Source organism: Scyliorhinus torazame, chromosome 7, assembly GCF_047496885.1.
Source record: "Scyliorhinus torazame isolate Kashiwa2021f chromosome 7, sScyTor2.1, whole genome shotgun sequence".
NCBI lineage: Eukaryota > Metazoa > Chordata > Chondrichthyes > Carcharhiniformes > Scyliorhinidae > Scyliorhinus > Scyliorhinus torazame.
Genome location: NC_092713.1, coordinates 234,476,556 through 234,499,208, shown reverse-complemented (window position 1 = coordinate 234,499,208; position 22,653 = coordinate 234,476,556). Strand labels below are relative to the sequence as shown.

Sequence of the window (22,653 nt, the reverse complement as noted above, 5' to 3'; positions counted from 1 at the left end):
CGATCGACGAGTCCCTTCCCTTCCTAGTCGAGAGCGACGCGTCCGACGTAGCTCTGGCGGCAACCCTCAACCAAGCGGGCAGAGCCATGGCCTTCTTTTCACGCACCCTCCACGCCTCAGAAATCCGCCACTCCTCAGTGGAAAAGGAGGCCCAGGCCATAGTGGAAGCTGTGCGGCATTGGAGACATTACCTGGCCGGTAGGAGATTCACTCTCCTCACTGACCAACGGTCGGTTGCCTTCATGTTCGATAATGCACAGTGGGGCAAGATCAAGAACGACAAGATCTTGCGGTGGAGGATTGAACTCTCCACCTATAACTATGAGTTCTTGTATCGTCCCGGAAAGCTGAACGAGCCTTCCGATGCCCTATCCCGCGGCACATGTGCCAACGCACAAGTGGACCGTCTCCGAACCCTCCACAAGGACCTCTGCCACCCGGGGGTCACTCGGTTCTATCACTTCGTAAAGACCCGCAACCTGCCCTACTTCATCGAGGAGGTCAGGACCGCCACCAGGAACTGCCAGATCTGCGCAGAGTGCAAACCGCATTTCTACCGGCCAGATAAAGCGCACCTGATAAAGGCTTCCCCTCCCTTTGAACGCCTCAGTCTGGACTTCAAAGGCCCCCTCCCCTCCACCGATCGCAACACGTACTTCCAGAACGTGATTGACGAATACTCCCGGTTCCCATTCGCCATCCCCTGTCCCGACATGACTGTGGCCACGGTCATTAGAACCCTCGGCACCATCTTTACACTGTTCGGTTTCCCCGCCTACATACAGAGCGATAGGGGGCCCTCCTTAATGAGCGACGAACTGCGTCAATTCCTGCTCAGCAAGGGCATTGCCTCGAGCAGGACGACCAGTTACAACTCCCGGGGGAACGGTCAGGTAGAGAGGGAGAACGGAATGGTCTGGAAGACCATCCTGCTGGCCCTACGATCCAGAAATCTCCCAGTTTCCCGCGGGAAGGAAGTCCTCCCGGACGCCCTCCACTCCATCCGGTCACTGCTGTGTACAAGAACGAATCAAACACCTCACGAACGCCTCCTTGTCTTCCCTAGGAAATCTTCCTCCGGAACGTCACTTCCGACCTGGCTGGCTCCGAAGGCATGTGTGGACGCACAAATCGGACCCGTTGGTCGAGAGGGTTCATCTACTCCACGCGAACCCTCAATACGCCTACGTGGTGTACCCCGACGGCCGACAGGACACGGTCTCCCTGCGGGACCTGGCACCCGACGGAGCTCCACAGACCCCCCCCAACACCAGTGACCCCCTCTGGAGTCACACACACACCCCCAACACCAATCAGCCCCCCCCTCCCACCGGCGCACCCCACAGCTGCCCCCTTCCCGGGTGGATCGGTCCTTCCCCCGGCCCCGAATAGGGGTATTGGAGCGGGAAGAGGCATCGCGACGCTCCCAGAGACGACGGGGCCTGAACCAGCGCCTGCATCACCACCGGGGCTAAGACGATCGGTGAGGACGACCAGGGCACCCATTCGACTCATCAAATCAGTATAGTAAAGCAAGAAATGCCTCTGTAAATAATTTTTTTTTGGTTGCCCAGTAAAAGCGGCATTGTAAGTAGTACTAGTAGTTGATATCGGAGCATAGCCGCTGTGTAAGTGGCATCCTAGGTACCGACTCTGGAAACCCCTACCACCATATGGCCCACGACCCCGCTGGGTTCTTTTTTAACAAGGGGTGAATGTGGTGGTATGTATTAGGGGTATTAAGGTACCCTGTGATGCCGAGAGGCTATTGGTGGATAGACACTGGATCCCGATTGGATCAGCCGCCTGCTGGCTCCACCCAGTAAGGCGGAGTAAAAGAGCCCGGGTTCTCCTAGCAGCCGCATTCTGTAACTGTGCTGCTGGGGAACAAGTCTGCGTAATAAAGCCATCGTTCGACTCCTTCTCATCTCGTCTCGTGAGTGATTGATTGTGCTACAGGGTTCATCCAAGATGGCATCTCCCATTGGTCGCACATGGCTGGGCGTGCACAAAATGGCGTCGCCCATCCCTCCAGCGTGGCATCCACGGAACAAGATGGCGGCGCCCGGGGTCCGCACGTGGCCCTGGGATATGGAGGTGACGGCGACCGCTGACCGCACGGGGCACGTGGAGATGTTTGTGGTTGCGGTCAGCATTCGCCGCTGGAGCCCGCGGCCACCGCTCGGGCCTTACATACCCCCACGAAATGGCCCTTTTTGCCACATCCCTTGCAGGTGGATACGAGGGCCGGGCAGCGCTGGCGGGGGTGCTTGGCCTGTCCGCAGAAGGAGCAGCGGGGCCCCATCGGGGTTGCCAGGCTGCCTTGCAGTGCAGGCCTGTGGGGGAACGGGGGAAGTCTCGGGGTCAGCTGCGGTGGGGTTCCAAGCTGCCCAGGGGGCTGCCGCGCGGTCGGGAACGTAGGCACGGGCGTTCCTGGAGGCCACATCCAGGGAGCCTGCAAGGGCCCGTGCCTCCCTGAGACCCAGGGTGCCCGTCTCTAACAGGCACTGGTGGATTTGTGACGAAAGCATACCTGCCACGAAAGCGACCCGGACTAAGACTTCCGTGTGTTCGCTCGCCGAAACTTGTGGGCAGCTGCAGCTTCTTCCCAGCACCAGGAGTGCGCGGTAGAATTCCTCCAGCGATTCCCCAGGGGTTTGTCACCTTGCTGCAAGCAGGTGCCGGGTGTAGACCTGGTTTACCGGGCGAATATAGTGTCCTTTTAGCAGCTCATTTGCTGCATCGAAGTCGTCCGCTTCCTCGATGAGGGTGTAAATCTCCGGGCTCACCCTTTGAATGCAGGACGTGCAGTTTTTGCTCTCCCGTGGGTGCGTTTTCGGCCGTCTCGAGATACCCTTTAAAACACGCCAGCCAGTGCTTAAAGATTGCCGCTGAGTTCGCCGCGTGGGGGCTAAGTTGCAGACACTCTGGCTTGATTCAGAGCTCCATCCTTTCTTCTTAAAATTCTCGCTTATTAAATTGATGCACGATCAATGACCACTGAAGCGAGGTTGTAGTCCAACTGAAGGCTTTAATAAGCTAGATATTTCCCCCAGCAGCTCAGGTACAGAATGAGGGCTGCTGGGGCGGCACGGGTTCTTATACCTGCCTATCAGGGCGGAGCTATTATACACTCTAGCCAATAGAAACCATACAGTTTCTACCAATGGTGCTTTAGCCTCTCAGGTACCGTAATACCTATAATACCACACTCCTGCAGTTATGATGTTCACGATCTCAATGTTCAAGTTTTTCAACAATGGCTGCCTGGATCGACTGGCTAGAGTATTTCTCTATGTTTCGGCAGCTTTCTTCACGACTGAGCAGCCATCTTCAGGATCCACTCTGCTCACCCCACATGGGGAAAGGGCTAGAAAAGGTCCCCTAAAAATAGTCCCCCAACCTGGCTGAAAATCTGCACCGGCAGGCTCAGCAACCTGTGGTCAGAAAAATCAAAGTTAAACTCAATTTCTGAAACTGGAATGTACAAACCCTCATGGATAAGGAGCAAAATAATCAATTGCAACAGAGCGTTACCCTTGTGCCCATGAACTCAGGCACTTCAACGGTGACGTCACTGCCCTGCAAGAGACCCAAAGAGCAGGCAAAAGGCAGCTGGAGGATGAAGGCAGTGTTTACATCCTTATTCTGAAGAGGCAACCTGAGGATTATACCAGGACACATGGAATTGGATTCGTCATCAAGGAATAACTTGTCGCCCCACTCTCAGAGTGGCATCAACAAGCCCCTTATTACCCTCTGTTTATAATTTGCCAAGGACTAGCAGACAATGGTCATGAGTGCCTAGGCCTCAACCCTTGATGTCAATGATGAATCCAAAGAAGGATTCTGCTCGAACCTCGACACCCATACATTCCTAAGGAAGATAAGATCCTCCTCCTCAGGGACTTCAGCACAAGGGTTAGAAAGGATTCCCAACTCTGGAAAGGAACCATGGGAAAGGAAGGAGTTGGGAACTGCAACTCCAATGGGGTTCTCCTGCTCACCAAATGTGTGGAAGACCAGCTTGACACCGTTAGCACACTATTCCGCCAAAAAGCAAAGTTCAAGATTTCCTGGAGACATCCATGATCAAAGCTCAAAGCACTGGCACATGATCCACTTCTTCATTGTCCGATCCCGAGAAATGGATGCCCTCATTAGTCATAGAGGCATAGAGGTCTACAGCACAGAAAACACCCTTCAGCCCAATGCATCTGCTGCACCACCTAACTATTCTAATCCCCTTTTCCAGCACTTTGCCCATAGCCTTGTATGCCTTGTATTGCAAGGGCACATCTAAATACTTCTTGAATGTTATGAGCGTCTCTGCCTCCACCACCCTTTTAGGCAGCAAGTGCCAGACTCCCACACCGTCTGGATGAAAATGTTTTTCCTCACATTCCCTCTAAACCTCTGCCCCTTACTTTAAATCTATGCCCCCTGGTCAATAATCCCTCCACCAAAGGGAAAGGTTTCTTCCTGTCTACTCTACCTATGCCCCTCATAATTTCATACATTTCAATCATGTCCCAGCAACCTCTATCTATCCATCGTCTCTTCATAGCCAAAAATCTCCAGTCCAGGCAACATCCTGGTAAATCCCCTCTGCACCCTTTCAAGTGCTATCCCATCCCTCCTGTAATGTGGATTCCAGAACTGCACGCAATACTCTAGCTGTGGCCTAACCAACTTTTTATGCAGTTCCAGCATAATCTCCCTGCTCTTGAACTCTATGCCTCGGCTAATAAAGGCAAGTATACCATATGCCTTCTTAACCACTGTATCTTCCTGCTCTGCTACCTTCAGGGACCGGTGTGCGTGCCCATCTCTCTCCTTCTGTAATCTAAGGCTATCTTCCTCACTATTTACCACCCCAACAACTTTTGTATCATCCGCGAATTTACTGATCAACCCACCTACATTCATGTCTATATCATATATATAAACCACAAACAGCAATTGCGGGGCCCCACTGGACAGAGGCTTCCAGTCAGAAAAACACCCCTCGATCATCTCACTCTGCTTCCTGCCACTCAGCCAATTCTGGATCCAATTTGTAAATTTCCTTGGATCCCATGTGCTCTCACCTTCACTATCAGTCCCCCATGTGAGATCTTATCAAAAGCCTTGCTGAAGTCCAAGTAGGCTATGTCAAATGCACTTCCCTCATTTACACACCTCATCACCTCTTTGAAAAATTCAATCAAGTTGGTCAGACATGACCTCCCCTTAACAAACCCATGCTGACTTTTCTTGATCAACCCCTGCCTCTCCAAATGCAGATTCATTCTGTGTTTCAGAATTGCTTCCAGGTCAGACTGACTGGCCTGTAGTTTCCTGGTTTATCCTTTCCTCCCTTCTTGAATAATGGTACCACATTGGCTATCCTCCAGTCCTCCATCACTTCTCCTGTGGCCAGAGAGGAATTGAAAGTTATTGCCAACGCCCCTGCTATTTCCTCTCTTGCCTCACTCAACAGCCTGGGATACATTTCATCTAACCCTGGAGATTTGTCTACTGTTAAGCCTGCCAGACCACTCAGAACCTCTATATTAATCTTTTCAATTTTATTACAGTCCTTCTCCCTGATTTCTGTACCCACACTGTCCCTCTCACAGGTGAACACCAACACAAAATATTCACTTAGAACCCTACTTACATCCTCTGGCTCCATACACAAGTAGCCACTTTGTCCTTAATGGGCCCTACTCTCTCCATAGTTATCCTTTAATTTTTAATGTACTTGTAAAACAACTTAGAATTTTCCTTTATTTTACCTGCCAGTATTCTTTCATGTCCTCTTTTTGCTCTCCTAATTTCCTTTTGAAGTTCCTTTTTGCATATTCTATATGCCTCGAGGACTTCTGCTGTTTTGAGCCCTGGATATCTGCCATAAGCCTCCGTTTTTCTCCTTATCCAATGCTGCATATTGCTCGATATCCAGGGTTCACTGATTTGTTGGTCCCAACCTTTTTCTTGATTGGAACATGTTGGTCCTGTACTCTCCCTTTCTCATTCTTGAATGTGTCCCACTGTTCTTCACAGATTTACCTAAAAGTGCCTGCTCCAAGTCCACTCTGGCCAAATCACATCTGATCTGATTAAATCGACTTTCCCCCAGTTTAAAACTCAGGCCCATCTTTGTCCTTTTCCATAACAATCTTGAATTGAACGGTTATGATCTGTGTCTGCAAAATGCTCCTCCACTGATACTTCAACCACTTGCCCGCTTTGTTACCAAAAATTAAGTCCAACCTCCTGTAGGACCTTCTGTGTACTGGCTTAAAAAGTTTGCCTGGATGCATTTTTAGAATGAATGAATGAGAATGAATGAAAATCGCTTATTGTCACAAGTAGGCTTCAATGAAGTTACTGTGAAAAGCCCCTAGTTGCCACATTCCAGCACCTGTTCAGGGAGGCTGGTACGGGAATTGAACCCGTGCTGTTGGCCTTGGTCTGCTTTACAAGCCAGCTATTTCGCCCACTGTGCTAATCCAGCCCCTTCCACTCCTTCGTTCCATCAAAACCTTTTACGTTAAGGCGATGTTGGGGAAGTTGAAATCCCCCACGCTCACTAATTTTTAAAATAATCTTTACTGTCAGAAGTAGGCTTACATTAACACTGCAATGAAGTTATTGTGAAAAGCTTCTGGTCGCCACATTATGGCGCCTATTCGGGTACAAAGAGGGAGAATTCAGAATGTCCAATTCACCTAACAAGCACATCTTTCAGGACTTGTGGGAGTAAACCAGAGCACCCGGAGGAAACCCACGCTGACACGGGGAGAACGTGCAGACTCCGCACAGACAGTGACCCAAGTCAGGAATCGAACCTGGAACCCTAGCGCTGTGAAGCAACAGCGCTACCCACTGTGCTACTGTGCTGTCCCACTACCCTATTACTTTTGCACTCTCTAAAATTTGCCTACATATCTTCTCTCCTATTTCTCTTGGACTGTTAGTGGGCTGATAGAACACTCCCAGCAATGTGATTTCTCCTTTTTGGTTTTTACCTTTTATTGCTTCAGTTGAAGAGCCTTCTAAAATATCGTCCCTCCTTACTGCTGTAATTGATTCCCTGATCAAAATTGTGACACTCCCTCCTCTTTTACTTCCTTCCCTATCTCACCTGAAGATCCTGTATCCTGGAATATTGTGCTGCCAATCCTGCCCCTCTCTCAACCATGTCTCAGTGACAGAAATAACATTATACCCCCATGTTTTAATTTGTGCCCTCAATTCATCTGCCTTGGTTCATCAGACGCCTTGCATTAAAATAAATACCATCCAATCTTGCTTAATTCCCTTGTGACTTAACTGGTCTAGACATTCTACGCCTCCCTAATTCACTTGATATCTCTTCTAATTTTGGCTGTACATTTATCCTTGCTGAACCTTCTCACAGGATCCCAGCCCCCTGCCAAATTAGGTTACACCTTCCCTGCACTAGCAAACCTCCCTGCGTGGACACTGGTCCCATTTCGTTCAGGTGCAAACCGTCCGCCTTGTACAGGCCCCACCATCCCACAAAACGATCCGAATGTCCCAGAAATCTAAAACCCTCCCAGAAGCATCTGGACTAACCTCCTATTTCTATACTCACTCGTACATGGCACCGGAAGTAAATCAGAAATTACTACCTTCTGGGTCCTGTTTTTTTAATCTACTTCCTAGCTCCCTAAATTTTGCTTGCAGGACCTCATCCGTTTTCTGCCTATATCATTGGTACCAATGTGTGCCACAATATCTGTCTGTTTTCCCTCCCCCTTCAGTATGTCCTGCAGCCGTTCAGTGACATCCTTGACCCTGGCACCAGGGAGGCAACATACCATTCTAAAGTCTCCTTTGCGGCCACAGAAATACCTGTCTGTTCCCCTTACAATTGAATTCCCTATCACTGTTGCCTTGATATTCTTCCTCCTCTCCTCTTGTGCAGCAGACCCACCCATGATGTCATGAGGTTGGCTGCCACTACTTTCCCCCAACAATATCCAAAACGGTATATCTGTTAGAGAGGATGGCCATAGGGGACTCTTGCACTACCTGCCTTCCTCTACTCTGCATAGTGGTTACCGTGCCCTTTCTACCTGTTTAATCCTCACCTGAGGTGTGACCACCTCACGAATGCCCTATCCATGGCTTGCTCACCATTGCAGATGCTCCACAGTGAATCCACTGTCAGTCCCAGCTCCAAGATACAGTTAGTCAGTAGCTGCAATTAGACACACCTCCTGCAGAAATGGTCACCAGAGACAATTGAAGCTTCCATGAATTGCCACATAGCACAGGAGGAGCATATTACGGGTGCAAGTTCTCAAGGGGTATCTGGAGTGGGTGGGAAATTGTACTAAAGCCATGATCGTACAGAATGGTTGAAACAGGCGTGAATTGCCATCTGGTCTACTCCTACTTCTATTTCTTGAGAAAGAGTCTATGAGAAGCATGCACTATCTGTAACTACCTTAAAGAAAAGAAGTACAATACTGTAAAGATTAGTCCAACAGGTTTGTTTCGATGTCACTAGCTTTCGGAGCGCTGCTCCTTCCTCAGGTGAATGAAGAGGAGACCTCTTCATTCACCTGAGGAAGGAGCAGCGCTCCGAAAGCTAGTGACATCGAAACAAACCTGTTGGACTTTAACCTGGTGTTGTAAGACTTTGTACTGTGCTCACCCCAGTCCGACGCCGGCATCTCCACATCGTAAAGATTAGTGGTAGGCCAAAAGATTGTAAACATTTCAGAAAACAGCAAAGGATGACTAAATAAAGAAGAGGGAGACATTTGAGTGTAAGAGAAAACTCATAAGAAATAGAAGACAGACAGAAGCTTTTGCATATAAAAAATGAAGCGTAGCTAAAGTGAGCTTTTGTCCCTTAGAGGATCAGACTGTGGAATTAATATTAATAATGACAAACCAGAGACTGCTCCAGTGGATCGGAGTGGGGGATGGTGTGTTGATGAGTGGGGAGATGAGGTCGGGGAAACAAAGGGAGTGAGAGAAGTGGGCGCCAGAGGGATGAGTCACTGGGCTTGCAGATTGGCTAGTCAAGGGAGTCAGGTGGGGGGTGTGAATACAGCCAGTAGATGGAAGGGGTGGGGCTATCGGGAGATGTTGCTGGGGGGCGGAAGGGGGGGAAGTTATTCTGCTGACGTGGGAGGGGTCTGAAGTGGGTAATGGAGAGGAGGTTGGGGGTGGAGGCAGCCAAGAGGCGAGCCAAGAGCGGTGTGGCGCATGGGCCGGGGGCGGGCCCAAGAAAGGTTATGGCTGACCGGCGTGGCGGGGGGGTGGGGTGTGCCCCCCAACCTGGAATGTCAGAGGACTAAATGGGCCAGTCAAAAGGGCACGTGTGTTCACGCATTTGCGGGCTCTAAAGGCGGACGTAATTATGTTGCAGGAGACACATTTGAAAGTGTCTGACCAGACTAGGCTAAGGAAGGGCTGGATCAGCCAGGTCTTCCACTTGGGCTTGGACTCTTAGTCCAGGGGGGTAGCAATTATGATCAATAAGCGGGTTCAATTTGAGGCGAAGGGCGTAATCGCAGACGGCGGGGGCAGATTCCTTCTGGTAAGGGGCAAGCTGGAGGGGAGGAAAGTGGTGCTGGTGAACATAATGCTCCGAACTGGGACGACGCTGACTTTATTAAGAGTGCTGGGGAAGATCCCAGACATAGACTCACGCAAGTTGATGATGGGGGGGGGGGGGGACTTTAATACGGTCCTTGACCCGGGGCTAGACCGGTCATGTCCCAGAACGGGTAGGCTCCCAGCAATGGCAAGGGAGCTGAAAGGGTTCATGGAGCAAATGGGGGCAGTGGAACCATGGAGAGCTAGACAGCCAATGGAAATGGGCTACTCGTTCTACTCGCATGTTCATAAAGTATACTCTAGGATTGATTTCTTTATCTTGAGCAGGGACTGTAGGGGAGGTAAAGGAAACGGAATACTCGGCAATCACTATTTCGGACCATGCCCCACATTGGGTGGACCTGCAGGTCGGTGGCGAATTACCAATGCCCGCAATGGAGGTTTGACATCGGATTGTTGTCAGAGGAGGGGATATGTGAGAGACTGCGGAAGTGTATGCAAAATTACTTGCAGGTGTACGATACGGGGGAGGTTTCAGCAGCGACCCTGTGGGAGGCGCTGAAGGCACTAGTGAGAGGGGAGCTGATCTCAATTCGGGCTCACAGGGATAGGGCGGACAAAGCAGAAATGGGTAGATTGGTTAAGAAGATTCACTGGATAGACGAGGAGCATGCGGGGTCCCCGGGGGAGGACCTACTCAGGGAAAGACGGAGACTGCAGGCGGAACTGGGAGTGCTATCCATGAGTAGGGCCATGGAACAACTTAGGAAGGCAAGGGGAGTGGGGACTCATGGGGAGAAAGCCAGCAGATTGCTCGCGCAGCAACTCAGGAAGAGGGAGGCGGCCAGGGAAATAAGTAGAGTGGTGGATGGGAAGGGGCGCAGAGTGGAGGACCCGTCAGGACTGAATAAGGTATTTTGGGACTTTAATAGTAAGCTTTACACTTCAGAACCGCCGGAGGAGATTAAACGGTTCGTGGATGGACTAACCTTCCCAAATGTAGGTGGGGGACTAGTGGACGGGCTGGGGGCCCCGATTAGAGCGGAGGAGGTACTGGGGGGCCTAAAGGCCATGCAGTCGGGGAAAGCCCCGGGACCGGATGGATACCCAGTAGAGTTTTACAAAAAGTTCTCGGAGATAGTGGGACCGGCCCTGACTAGGGTTTTTAATGAGACGAGGGACACAGGGAGCCTGCCTCCGATGATGTCGCAAGCCACCATCTCGCTGATATTAAAGCGGGACAAGGGCCCGGAATCCTGCGGGTCATACAGGCCAATCTCCCTGATCAATGTGGACGCCAAGCTCCTGGCCAAGGTCCTGGCGATTAGAATTGAGGACTGCGTACCGGAGGTGATTGGGGACGACCAAACAGGGTTTGTGAAAGACAGGCAGCTGACAGCCAACTTGAGAAGATTGCTTAATGTGATTATGATGCCCCCGACGGGCAAGGAGGAGGAGGTAGTGGTGGCAATGGACTCTGAGAAGGCCTTTGACCGGGTGGAGTGGGACTATTTGTGGGAGGTACTCGGACGGTTTGGGTTTGGGGAGGGACTGGTTAATTGGGTCAGACTATTGTACCAGGCCCCAAAAGCTAGCGTAAGGACGAACAGGCTAATGTCAGATTACTTCAGACTACATCGCGGGACCAGACAGGGATGCCCACTCTCCCCGTTGCTGTTTGCGCTGACCATAGAACTGTTGGCGATTGCGCTGAGAGCTGCAAAGAAGTGGAAGGGAATGAATAGGGGGGGTGGAGCACAGCGTCTCTCTCTCTATGCGGATGACCTGCTCCTGTATGTGTCGGACCCACTGGCCGGGACGGAAAATATACTGGAAACATTCAGGAAGTTTGGCCGGTTCTCAGGGTACAAATTAAATATGGCCAAGAGTGAGATGTTTGTAGTGCAGACAAGGGGCCAGGAGAATAGGCTGAAGGAGCTGCCAGTTAGGTTGGTTGGGGAATGTTTCCGGTACTTGGGGATACAGGTGGCACGAGACTGGGGCAGGTTACATAAGTTAAATTTGACTAGAGTGGTGGAACAAATGAAGAGGGAGTTTCGGAGATGGGATGCACTCCGCTGTCACTTGCGGGTAGGGTGCAGACGGTAAAGATGACAATCCTCCCGAGATTTCTGTTCATCTTCTAGTGCCTCCTGACTTTTGTCCCACGGTCCTTCTTCAAAAGGACCGGCAAAATCATCATGAGCTTTGTCTGGGCGGGGAAATCCCCGCGGGTGAGGAAGACGATGCTTGAAAGGAGCTGCAGCGAGGGGGGATTGGCATTGCCGAATCTGATCAACTACTACTGGGCGGCTAACATAGCCATGATAAGGAAGTGGATGGTGGGTACGGGGTCTAACTGGGAGCGGGTGGAGGCGGCTTCATGCAGGGGCACCAGTTTGACAGCCCTGGTCACGGCTCCCCTACCGCTTACACCGGCCAGGTACTCCACCAGCCTGGTAGTGGGGGCGGCCCTGCGGATTTGGGGCCAGTGGAGAAAGCATGCAGCGGAGGTGGGTGCCTCAGTCTGGGCTCCAATTTGTGATAACCATCGATTCACCCCAGGGAAGATGGATGGAGGGTTTCGAACATGGCGGCGGGTGGGGGTAAGGAGGGTGGGTGATATGTTCCTGGAGGGTAACTTTGCGAGTTTGAGGGAGTTGGAGGAGAAAGCTGGGCTGGAAAGGGGAAATTACTTTAGGTACTTACAGATGCGGGACTTTGTACGCAGACAGGTCCCCTCCTTCCCACGCCTCCCGCCAATAGGGATCCAGGACAGAATAGTCTGTAGAGGGGAAGGAGGAGAGGGTAGAGTCTCGGATATTTACAAGGTGATCATGAAGGGGGAAGAGTCCCAGACGGAGGAACTGAAACTCAAATGGGAAGAGGAGCTCGGCGGGGAGATGGAGGACGGGGTATGGGCGGAAGCCATGAGTAGGGTAAACTCAACTGCAACATTTGCCAGGCTCAGCCCGATTCAGTTTAAGGTCGTTCACAGGGCCCACATGGCGGTGGCTCGGATGAGCAAATTCTTTGGGGTAGAGGACGAGTGCGGTAGATGCACGGGAAGACCAGCGAACCACGTTCACAAGTTTTGGGCATGCCCTAAGCTTAGGGGGTACTGGGAGGGATTTGCGGGGGTCATGTCCCGGATGCTGAAAACAAGGGTGGTGATGAGTCCAGAGGTGGCAATTTTCGGGGTTTCGGAAAACCCGGGAGTCCAGGGGGAGAAAGAGGCCGATGTTCTGGCCTTTGCTTCCCTGATAGCTAGGCAGCGAATACTGCTGGCATGGAGGGACTCAAAACCCCCGAAGGCTGAACTATGGCTTTCGGACATGTCAAGTTTTCTGGGTATGGAAAAAAATCAAGTTCGCCTTGAGGGGATCTGTATTGGGATTCGCCCGAAGGTGGCAACCATTCATCGACTTCTTCGCGGGAGAGTGAACGTCAGCAGGAGGGAGGGGGACATTAGCGTAGAGTAGGAGGGATAAATAGGCGGGTAGTGTCTATGGGAGAGGAGCGGGTATGTGCATTATGATTTGGTTGAAGACCATAAGACCATAAGACATAGGAGCGGAAGGCCATTCGGCCCATCGGGTCCACTCCACCATTCAATCATGGCTGATTTCAACTCCATTTACCCGCTCTCTCTCCATAGCCCTTAATTCCTCGAGAAATCAAGAATTTATCAACTTCTGTCTTAAAGACACTCAACGTCCCGGTCTCCACCGCCCTCTGTGGCAATGAATTCCACAGACCCACCACTCTCTGGCTGAAGAAATTTCTCCTCATCTCTGTTCTAAAGTGACTCCCTTTTATTCTAAGGCTGTGCCCCCGGGTCCTAGTCTCCCCTGTTAATGGAAACAACTTCCCTACATCCACCCTATCTAAGCCATTCATTATCTTGTAAGTTTCTATTAGATCTCCCCTCAACCTCCTAAACTCCAATGAATATAATCCCAGGATCCTCAGACGTTCATCGTATGTTAGGCCTACCATTCCTGGGATCATCCGTGTGAATCTCCGCTGGACCCGCTCCAGTGCAAGTATGTCCTTCCTGAGGTGTGGGGCCCAAAATTGCTCACAGTATTCTAAATGGGGCCTAACTAATGCTTTATAAAGCTTCAGAAGTACATCCCTGCTTTTATATTCCAAGCCTCTTGAGATAAATGACAACATTGCATTTGCTTTCTTAATTACGGACTCAACCTGCAAGTTTACCTTTAGAGAATCCTGGACTAGGCCTCCCAGGTCCCTTTGCATTTTAGCATTATGAATTTTGTCACCGTTTAGAAAATAGTCCATGCCTCTATTCTTTTTTCCAAAGTGCAAGACCTCGCACTTGCCCACGTTGAATTTCATCAGCCATTTCTTGGACCACTCTCCTAAACTGTCTAAATCTTTCTGCAGCCTCCCCACCTCCTCAATACTACCTGCCCCTCCACCTATCTTTGTATCATCGGCAAACTTAGCCAGAATGCCCCCAGTCCCGTCATCTAGATCGTTAATATATAAAGAGAACAGCTGTGGCCCCAACACTGAACCCTGAGTGAAGTGTTGGTTTTCCGTTGATGTTTGCATATTTCTGTAATCTGTAACTGTTTACAATGCCAAAAAATACCTCAATAAAATTGTTTGTTAAAAAAAAATACTGGGAAACCAGCAAATGGCTGAAACTTTGAACAACCATTTTGTATCTGTCTTCCCAGTGGAAAATACAAACTCATCGCAAAAATAATAGAACAAGAGGAAAAAGTGAAGAACTTAAAACAATGATCACTAGAAAAGTACTAGGAAAACTAAGGTGACTAACAAGTCATCTGGATTTGATAGCCGCATCCTAGTGTCATAGAATCATAGTTTACAGTGCAGAAGGAGGCCATTTGGCCCATCGAGTCTGCACCGACTCCGGGAAATAGCACCCAATTTAAGCCCACATCTCCACCCTATCCCCGTAAACCAATAACCCCACCTAACCCAAGGGCAATTTAGCATGGCCAATCTACCTAACCTGCACATCTTTGGGCTGTGGGAGAAAACCGGACCCCGGAAGAAACCCACGCAGACACTGGGAGCACGTGCAGACTCTGCACAGACAGTGATCCAAGCCAGGAATCGAACCTGGGACCCTGGAGCTGTGAATGTGAGATTATCTTTAAGAAATGGGTGTTTAGAAATGGGTATGTATATAAATATCTGTAGTGAGAGTACCTTTAAGAAATGGATGTTTATCAGTGGAAGAGTGTGTGTGGAGCTGGGCTGTCTGCTTTACTTTTGTTTTTGAGCAGGCTGCTACAGAGTGAGTTTTTAGTTTTGTTTTCAGAGCTGGATAGTTGCAGTCACAGCCAGGTGTATTAGTCTCTCTGTAATCTAAAGACTGTAAATCGATCCTTTGATGATTTAAAACTAATAACTGCTCTCAGTAGTGACTTTAAACTATGTGCTTCTGTTAAAAGTTTTTTTTTTAAAGTCTTATGGATGTTAAAAGGAAAGCTTAAAGGATTACTTACTGTTGTATTCTTTGGGGGTTGTATTTGAATTGATGGTTGTTAAGATGTTCACTGTATGTTTTAAAAAGGATAACTTGAGTTAATAGAATAAACATTGTTTTGCTTAAAAAAATACTTTTTGATTTCTGCTGTACCACACCTGCAGAGTGGGCTGTCTGCTCCCCATATCACAATCTATTAAAAGTTGTGGGTCAGGTGAACACTTTGGGGTTCTCTAAACCCTGGCCCATAACACTAGTCTTAAAATAACCGATTGCAGAGATAGTGGATGCATTGGTTGTAATCTTCCAACATTGCCAAGATTCTGGAAAAGTAACAATGGGTTGGAGCCACAAATGTAATACCTCTAAGGAAGAAAGGAGGGAGACAAAAAGAACAAAACTATAGGTTAGCCTACATCTGTCATTGGGACATGCTGGAAGCCATTATTAGAGGTAGATACAGGACATTTTGAAAATCAATAATACAATCAGGCAGTCACCCTGGTTTTGTAAAAGAGAAATGGTGTTTGACAAATTTATTAAAATTATTTTGAGGATGTAACAGCAGGGTTGAAAAAGAGGTACCAGTAGATGTAGTGTATTTGGATTTCCAAAAGGTATTAAATAAGGTGCCACATAGAAGTTTACTGAAGGTGGTACATGGAGCAGAATGTGTCCCTTGCAGGTGGTTGGGCGGGCCTGTAGAATTTCCTGGTTGGCCTGCAGCTGACCTGTCCCCAATTGTATGTGAGGCGGGCAAGGCTGAGGGCAATGTGCACACCCTCATCACTTAAGGACTGCCTGGACTTAAGGGCCAGAGGGAAGAGCTCGGCAGTTCACCCTGGTTGGGACTCAGGCAGGAAGGAGTGGGGAGGTGCCTCCAATCAAGTGTTTTCCCTCCTAGGTCTTCCCTCGCCGATGGTCTCCATCAGGGCCTCGCCTCACCTCTCCACAATGAGACCCCCATTTACCTGGTCGTCTACCCCAGAATTTAGATGGAAAAATTGCTTGCAGTCTCAGTCCTGACCACCGCTGGCGTTGCTGAGCATACAGTATTATCGGCCAATCAGGTTGGTGTGATTCCACAGGCAGAACCTGATGTTATTGGAACACATTAAGGGGGACATCCCTTTCGTTGTACCTGCACCACGGGCAACAATGACCATCATGGACCTACCTTGCATTGAAGATTAGGTTAAAGAGTTGGGGATGGCAACAAAAGAGTGAGGTTGACTAACCACGAAAAATATTGAAATATGTGAGTGTTGAGTATCTTTTTTAAAGGATGCCGAACAAGATGGAGGTATATTTTGATATGAAGTGAGTGACGATTGGGCGCCCCGCATTGGAAGCCAAAGGAGAATGAGCTTGAAACGCGGACAGCGATAAGAGTGCGACGTCGCTTTTTGGCCTCGGAGGCCGCCGTGGCAGTTGCGCAGGCGCGCTGGGATTGCGTCCGTGGGTTGTTTTGGGGGGGGGGGGGGGGGGGGGAGAGAGAGGTTGTGGGTCATGGGAGCGCACCCGGGGGATTGTGGGTAAGCGGCGCACCCGGGGGATTGTGGGTACGCAGCGCACCCGGGGGATTGTGGGTAAGCAGCGCACTCGGGGGATTGTGGGTAAGGTAGCGGATGTTGATGTTGCCGGACTCCTGGTCCAGCGGCGGCGGACACGGTCTGTTCGCGAAGGTGAGGGAGCCGGGATCTAGGACCAAAGCAGCGTTCTCTCTCTCTCACTTTCTCACCCCCTGCAGGGAAGGCCGGCCGGGCCCCGCTGAGGAATTCCAGTCGGATTTATCCCCCGGGGAACGGGGCGGCCGCCTGGCCATGTCACCGCGGCCTCTGCTGTCGCCCGCGCCTCCTCTTTCAAACCGGCTGCTGAAACTGCCCTGGGGTTTGGGCTGAACCGCTCTCCCTCTCTCAGGCGAGGGTGAATTCCCACCCGGGGCCTTTTTTTGTGTGTGGAGCTTTGTAGAGGAACCTCCTCCATTTGTTGTTTCTGAAGAGTTTCATTGATGTGGGATGCGGAACCGCGGGCAGCGGAAAATATAGTCTAGGCAGGAGGAGGTTTAAGTTTAAAGTATTCTCTCCCAGGATTTCCTGCATTTTTTAAACTGAGTTTCTCTCATGCCATCCTCCAGTTAGTTCCCTTTTCAGCTCTGCATTGGTAGCTGCTTCTTCGTCCGAATCTGCTGCTATGGGCGAGTGATCTGCACGTCAGCATCTTGAACTGACCAGGAGATGTGAAATGTGGATTCTTGACTTACTGACAGAGTCGACATCTGATGGCGTTGAAGGTGTTGAGCTTGAGTTACACTATCTGATTTGGCTCCGAGGCTAGCCCCTGTATAATAATGTTGAAATAGTCTAGATGAGTCTTAGTGGGATAAGATTCAACCCTGAGTTCATCTCCTGGGAGATAGTTAACATTTTAAATATAATCTTTGATCAGTGTCCTGGCAGTTGTTTAGACAGCAACTTGCTCAGCTTGCTTTAATTTCTTCCTACCTATTCCCAAGTGGCCTGGTATGCCATTGTTTCTGGGGGATTTCCTGTTACAATTGGATTGGCTTGCAATTGTCTGAAGTTCCTAACTGTTGTGTTGATTGACAATATGTGCTCAGCCACTCTGATCTTGGGTTCAGGGATGGTAAACTGGTGGCCAGAATGACTTCCTGATGGCATGTCTTCATAACCAGCTTTATTATGCTGTTTTTATTCTGAGCTTCGATCCCTGCCACCTGCATCAGAGAAGCCTTTGCATCAGTATTCACCAAAGAGAAGGAATTGGTGGATGTTGAGTCTGGAGAAGGGTGTGTTGATAGCCTAGGAGACATTGAGATCCAAAAAGACGAGGTTTTGGGTGTCTTGAAAAATATTAAGGTAGATAAGTCCCCAGGGCCTGATGGGATCTACCACAGAACACTGAAGGAGGCTAGAGAGGAAATTGCTGAGGCCTTGACCAAAATCTTTGGATCCTCACTGTCTTCAGGTGATGTCCCGGAGGACTGGAGAATAGCCAATGTTGTTCCTTTGTTTAAAACGGGTAGCAGGGACAATCCAGGGAACTACAGGCCGGTGAGCCTTGCATCAGTGGTAGGGAAATTACTGGAGAGATTTCTTTGAGCCAGGATCTACTCCCATTTGGAAGTAAATGGACGTTATAGCGAGAGGCAGCACGGTTTTGTGAAGGGGAGGTCGTGTCTCACTAACTTGATAAGAGTTTTTCGAGGAGATCACAAAGATGATTGATGCAGATAGGGCAGTGGATGTTGTCTATATGGACTTCAGTAAGGCCTTTGACAAGGTCCCTCATGGCAGACTGGTACAAAAAATGAAGTCACACTGGATCAGGGGTGAGCTGGCAAGATGGATACAGAACTGGCTAGGTCACAGAAGGCAGAGAGTAGCAATGGAAGTGTGCTTTTCTGATTGGAGGGCAATGACTAGTGGTGTCCCGCAGGGATCAGTGCTGGGACCTTTGCTGTTAGTAGTATATATAAATGATTTGGAGGAAAATTTAACTGGTCTAATTAGTAAGTTTGCAGGCGATACAAAGGTTGGTGGAATTGCGGATAGCGATGAGGACTGTCAGAGGATACAGCAGGATTTAGATTGTTTGGAGACTTGGGCGGAGAGATGGCAGGTGGAGTTTAATCCGGACAAATGTGAGGTGATGCATTTTGGAAGGTCTAATGCAGGTAGGGAATATACAGTGAATGGTAGAACCCTCAAGAGTATTGACAGTCAGAGAGATCTAGGTGTACAGGTCCACAGGTCACTGAAAGGAGCAGCACAAGTGGAGAAGGTAGTCAAGATGGCGTGCTTGCCTTCATTGGCTGGGGCATGAGTATAAAAATTGGCATGTCATGTTGCAGCTGTGTAGAACTTTAGTTAGACCATACTTGGAGTATATGTTCAATTCTGGTCACCACACTCTCAGAAGGATGTGGAGGCTTTAGAGAGGGTGCAGACGAGATTTACCAGGATGTTGCCTGGTATGGAGGGCATTAGCTATGAGGAGAGGTTGAATAAACTGTTTGTTCTCACTGGAACGACAGAGGTTGAGAGGCGACCTGATAGAGGTCTACAAATTATGAGGGGCATAGACATAGTGGATTGTCAGTGGCTTTTTCCCAGGGCAGAGGGGTCAATTACTAAGGGGCATAGGTTTAAGGAGCGAGGGGCAAGGTTTAGAGGAGATGTACAAGGCAAATATTTTTTACACAGAGGGTAGTGGGTACCTGGAACTCGCTACCGGAGGAGGTGGTGGAAGCAGGGACGATAGTGACGTTTAAGGGGCATCTTGACAAATACATGAATACGATGGGAACAGAGGGATACGAACCCCGGAAGTGCAGAAGATTTTAGTTTAGACGGGCAGCATTGTCGGCACAGGCTTGGAGGGCCAAAGGGCCTGTTCCTGTGCTGTACTGTTCTTTGCTCCCCACCCTCTATCAACCCAATATAAAAGCATCAATAGGGTTGCAAGACCAGCCTGAATCCCAGGTAACAACATTAAAGTCAATAATGAAAAACCATGGAACAAGAATGACCTGTCAATAGTTATATTTGACAGAATATCAAAATTAAGATGGAAACAGTTGGACAAGGAGTCACAGACAAACTTCAAGATGGATGATTTGCAGTTGCAGAAACAGATCAAAAGTTAACCTTGTTATGAATAAAATACATTGCAAAGACATACTGCAATTACTGCACAGTACTTTTGATTCCGCAATGGTTGACTTTTCACAGTATTGAGATGTTCATTAAGTGAGAAATTGAATCCCCACTTATATCTTCATGGTTATATTTGCTATTTTTTAGAAATTTCCTATAAATTAATGTGGTTGTTTAAATTAAACGTAATTTAAGAGACCTTTAATCTTTTTTTCTAATGTACAGAGCCCTATGTAAACTCTCCATTTTAAAGTGGGCAGGGGAGAAAAATATGTTTTGGTAACTAAAGCTCGGTAAGATACCATCATTCATGACATTTCAGTGACATTCGTGCGGAGGAATGAAACCTTTCAGAATGGTTCCATATTGTGTTTTCATCTTTTAAACATACTGTGTATTAGAGCTGTTGGATCATATAGAGGATGATGATACTGTCTATTCAAGAAAAGTGTACATCTCTTGGTGTACAGTGACTTTTTGGGCATTTGCTGTCAGAGGCAAAAACAATCATTCCATGATGATTGAAACTAGCCATTAGATTTGGGGTTCTTGATTATTGATACACACATTGTCAATCACTCGCAGCCATTGTGTAATCTTCATTTATTTTTCCATGACTTTTCAAAAAACAGCATTTTTTAAAAACACTTTTGGTTGATATCAGCAGAAAATATTCTCAAGACAACAAATTCACTTGGATACAGAATAAACTCTGCCCAACAACTTGAAACTTCAAAACTTGCTGCATCATTGTGAAATATTTCAATTTCATCGAAGGCTGTACTGTGGCCTCTTGACCGAGATTGCTAGTTGGTGCTGAATTACTGATAGCCCTGTGCTGTTAACCCATGCCAATTAGAAACGGTCTGTCCAAGTTTATTTAAAATAGGATACTTACAGCCAGGCGACAGAGAATAGTTTTATCTAGCTTGATGGGATTTGAGTTCTCATACCAAGCCCAACAGATCAATAATTAATTCACTGTACTACCTAATTATCTGGGGACAATTTTAGTTTTTAAAAAAAAATTCTTGTAGGAACAGGCTGATTTCTGAAAATTTAATTTGATATATTTGGACTAGTAGTGACTTCAGGAAGGAGCGCACTTTGGAGACACTTACTGAAGATGGGACCCCGACGGAAAAGCATCAAAAGGTGCTCCAACGTGAATGAAGGAAGGGAGGCTGCAAAGCAAGATGAGCCGAGGGACTATATGAATCAGTTCTCACATGAAGTGCTCTGTCATATATTCAGGTCTGTGCAGATTTGAAGTATTTCTTTTCACCTTTTCATTATTGTGAGGGGAACCAATTTGTGTGTGTTCGGCTTGGTGTCCCTCTCTTTCGCCCCCCCACCCCCCCCCAAACACACTAGTTAGGGGCACGAGTCGGCCATTTGCCTCCCACTCCGCCTGCTCTGACATTCAATCTGACAGACAGCCCTTTGATTTCTTTAACTACCTCTGCCTTAAAAATATTCAATTACTCAGTCGCTGCTGTTGTCTGGTGAAGTGAGTTCCCCATATTTTTAAATTGTGTGCCCTAGTTTTGGTGTCTTTCACAAGGGGAAACATCATCAAGTTCCCTCAGGATCTTGTGTATTTAAATAATATCACTGGCCTGAACTTCCGCAGAGTGGCAATCAGCATCGGATTGCCATTCCATGCCCAATTATTTAAGTGATTTGTTTTTTTTTGTTCTAGCCTGTCTCACCTGACCTTCGCACAACGGCCAGGTGAGATCCAAGGAGGACAGCACGTCCTCAAGGCTCAATGTCACAGTGCAGGAGAGTCGGAGTGAAGAGATCATGCCCCTTTTTTTATGGCACTAGCTGCCATAAACAAGCTAAGTTTAAAGGTCTATTGAAATTGTCATGCCCAGGGAGAATGTCAATGGATGGATTGAGCTGAGGGGGTGAGGAGGAATCGAAGGTCGGCGGGGGGTTGAAATCTGAGGTTGGCAGCAGAGGTTGAGGGAGGGGGGGGCAGAGGTCGGCAGGGAGGGGGTCGAAATCTGAGGTCGGTGCGGGGGGGGGGGGCCGAAACGGAGGTCGGCGGGGAGAGGGACGGAATCGGAGGTCGGTGGGGAGGCCCAATCCGATACAGGGGCCTTCTGAAGTTACGGTCCCATCTCTCATTCTTCTAACTCCAATGGATGTAGGCCTGACCTGTCCCAATTTCTCATAAGATAACCAACCATCTTATCCCAGGTATCAGTTGAGTAAACCTTCCATAAACTGTTTCTCATGCAGTCATTTTCTGAAATAAGGAAATCAAGACTACACAATAGTTCAGGGCTGCATTCTCTGCCCTGCTGCGCCACCTTTCTGTTTCAGCACGCCGGCGGATGGTCCGTTACGCCGGCTGGTCAATGGGGTTTACTATTGTGGGGTGGCCCCACGATGTCTGGAAACCCCGGGCTGCCGGCATAAAGGAGCATCCCGCCAGCGGAGAATCCAGCCCCCGATGTGGTCTCGCCAATGTCCTGTCCAACTAGTTATGTTCCATTTCCAGTGCCATAACCAAAGATTCCTATCTGTCTTTGTGTTATCAGCAAATTTAGTTACGTATTTGTAGTTATGTTTTATATATATATATATATATATATATATATTTGATCCCTTCATCTAAATCACTGACATGGATTGTAAATAGTTGAGGCCGCCAGCACTGATCCCTGTGGCACTCCACTTGTCACATCCTGCCAATCTGAAAATGACCCATTCACGTCAACTCTTTCCTATAGCTAACCAATTCTCCATCCATGCTGATATGTTGTTACCTGCAACATGAGCTCTTATTTTGTGTAGTAACCTTTGTTGTGGCACCCTGTCATATGTCTCCTGGAAATCTAAATAGAACACATCCACAGTTTTCTCTTTATTCATATTGCTTAT

General features: G+C 48.6%; 2 protein-coding genes across 7 annotated transcripts in view; one reads left to right on the top strand and one right to left on the bottom strand.

The window, feature by feature from the left end:
• LOC140426900 (trypsin inhibitor ClTI-1) overlaps positions 1–16,411 on the bottom strand; it is an 81,273-nt gene extending 64,862 nt beyond the window's left edge. Inside the window, exons 1-2 of the mRNA XM_072512162.1 lie at positions 16,257–16,411; positions 15,099–15,149 (exon numbers count right to left, since the gene is read on the bottom strand). Coding sequence (XP_072368263.1) covers positions 15,099–15,149; positions 16,257–16,263 — 58 coding nt within the window. The 5' untranslated portion in view covers positions 16,264–16,411. The remainder of the gene's footprint in view (positions 1–15,098; positions 15,150–16,256) is intronic.
• fbxo38 (F-box protein 38) overlaps positions 16,207–22,653 on the top strand; it is an 87,794-nt gene continuing 81,347 nt past the window's right edge. Inside the window, exons 1-2 of one of the 6 annotated variants that reach the window (XM_072512158.1) lie at positions 16,207–16,337; positions 20,841–21,012. In XM_072512158.1, coding sequence (XP_072368259.1) covers positions 20,885–21,012 — 128 coding nt within the window. In that variant the 5' untranslated portion in view covers positions 16,207–16,337; positions 20,841–20,884. Of the gene's footprint in view, positions 16,338–16,666; positions 16,765–17,046; positions 17,373–20,840; positions 21,013–21,506; positions 21,615–22,653 lie in introns of those variants that run through there. The other 5 variants (XM_072512159.1, XM_072512156.1, XM_072512157.1 and 2 more) reach the window with 5 other exon arrangements.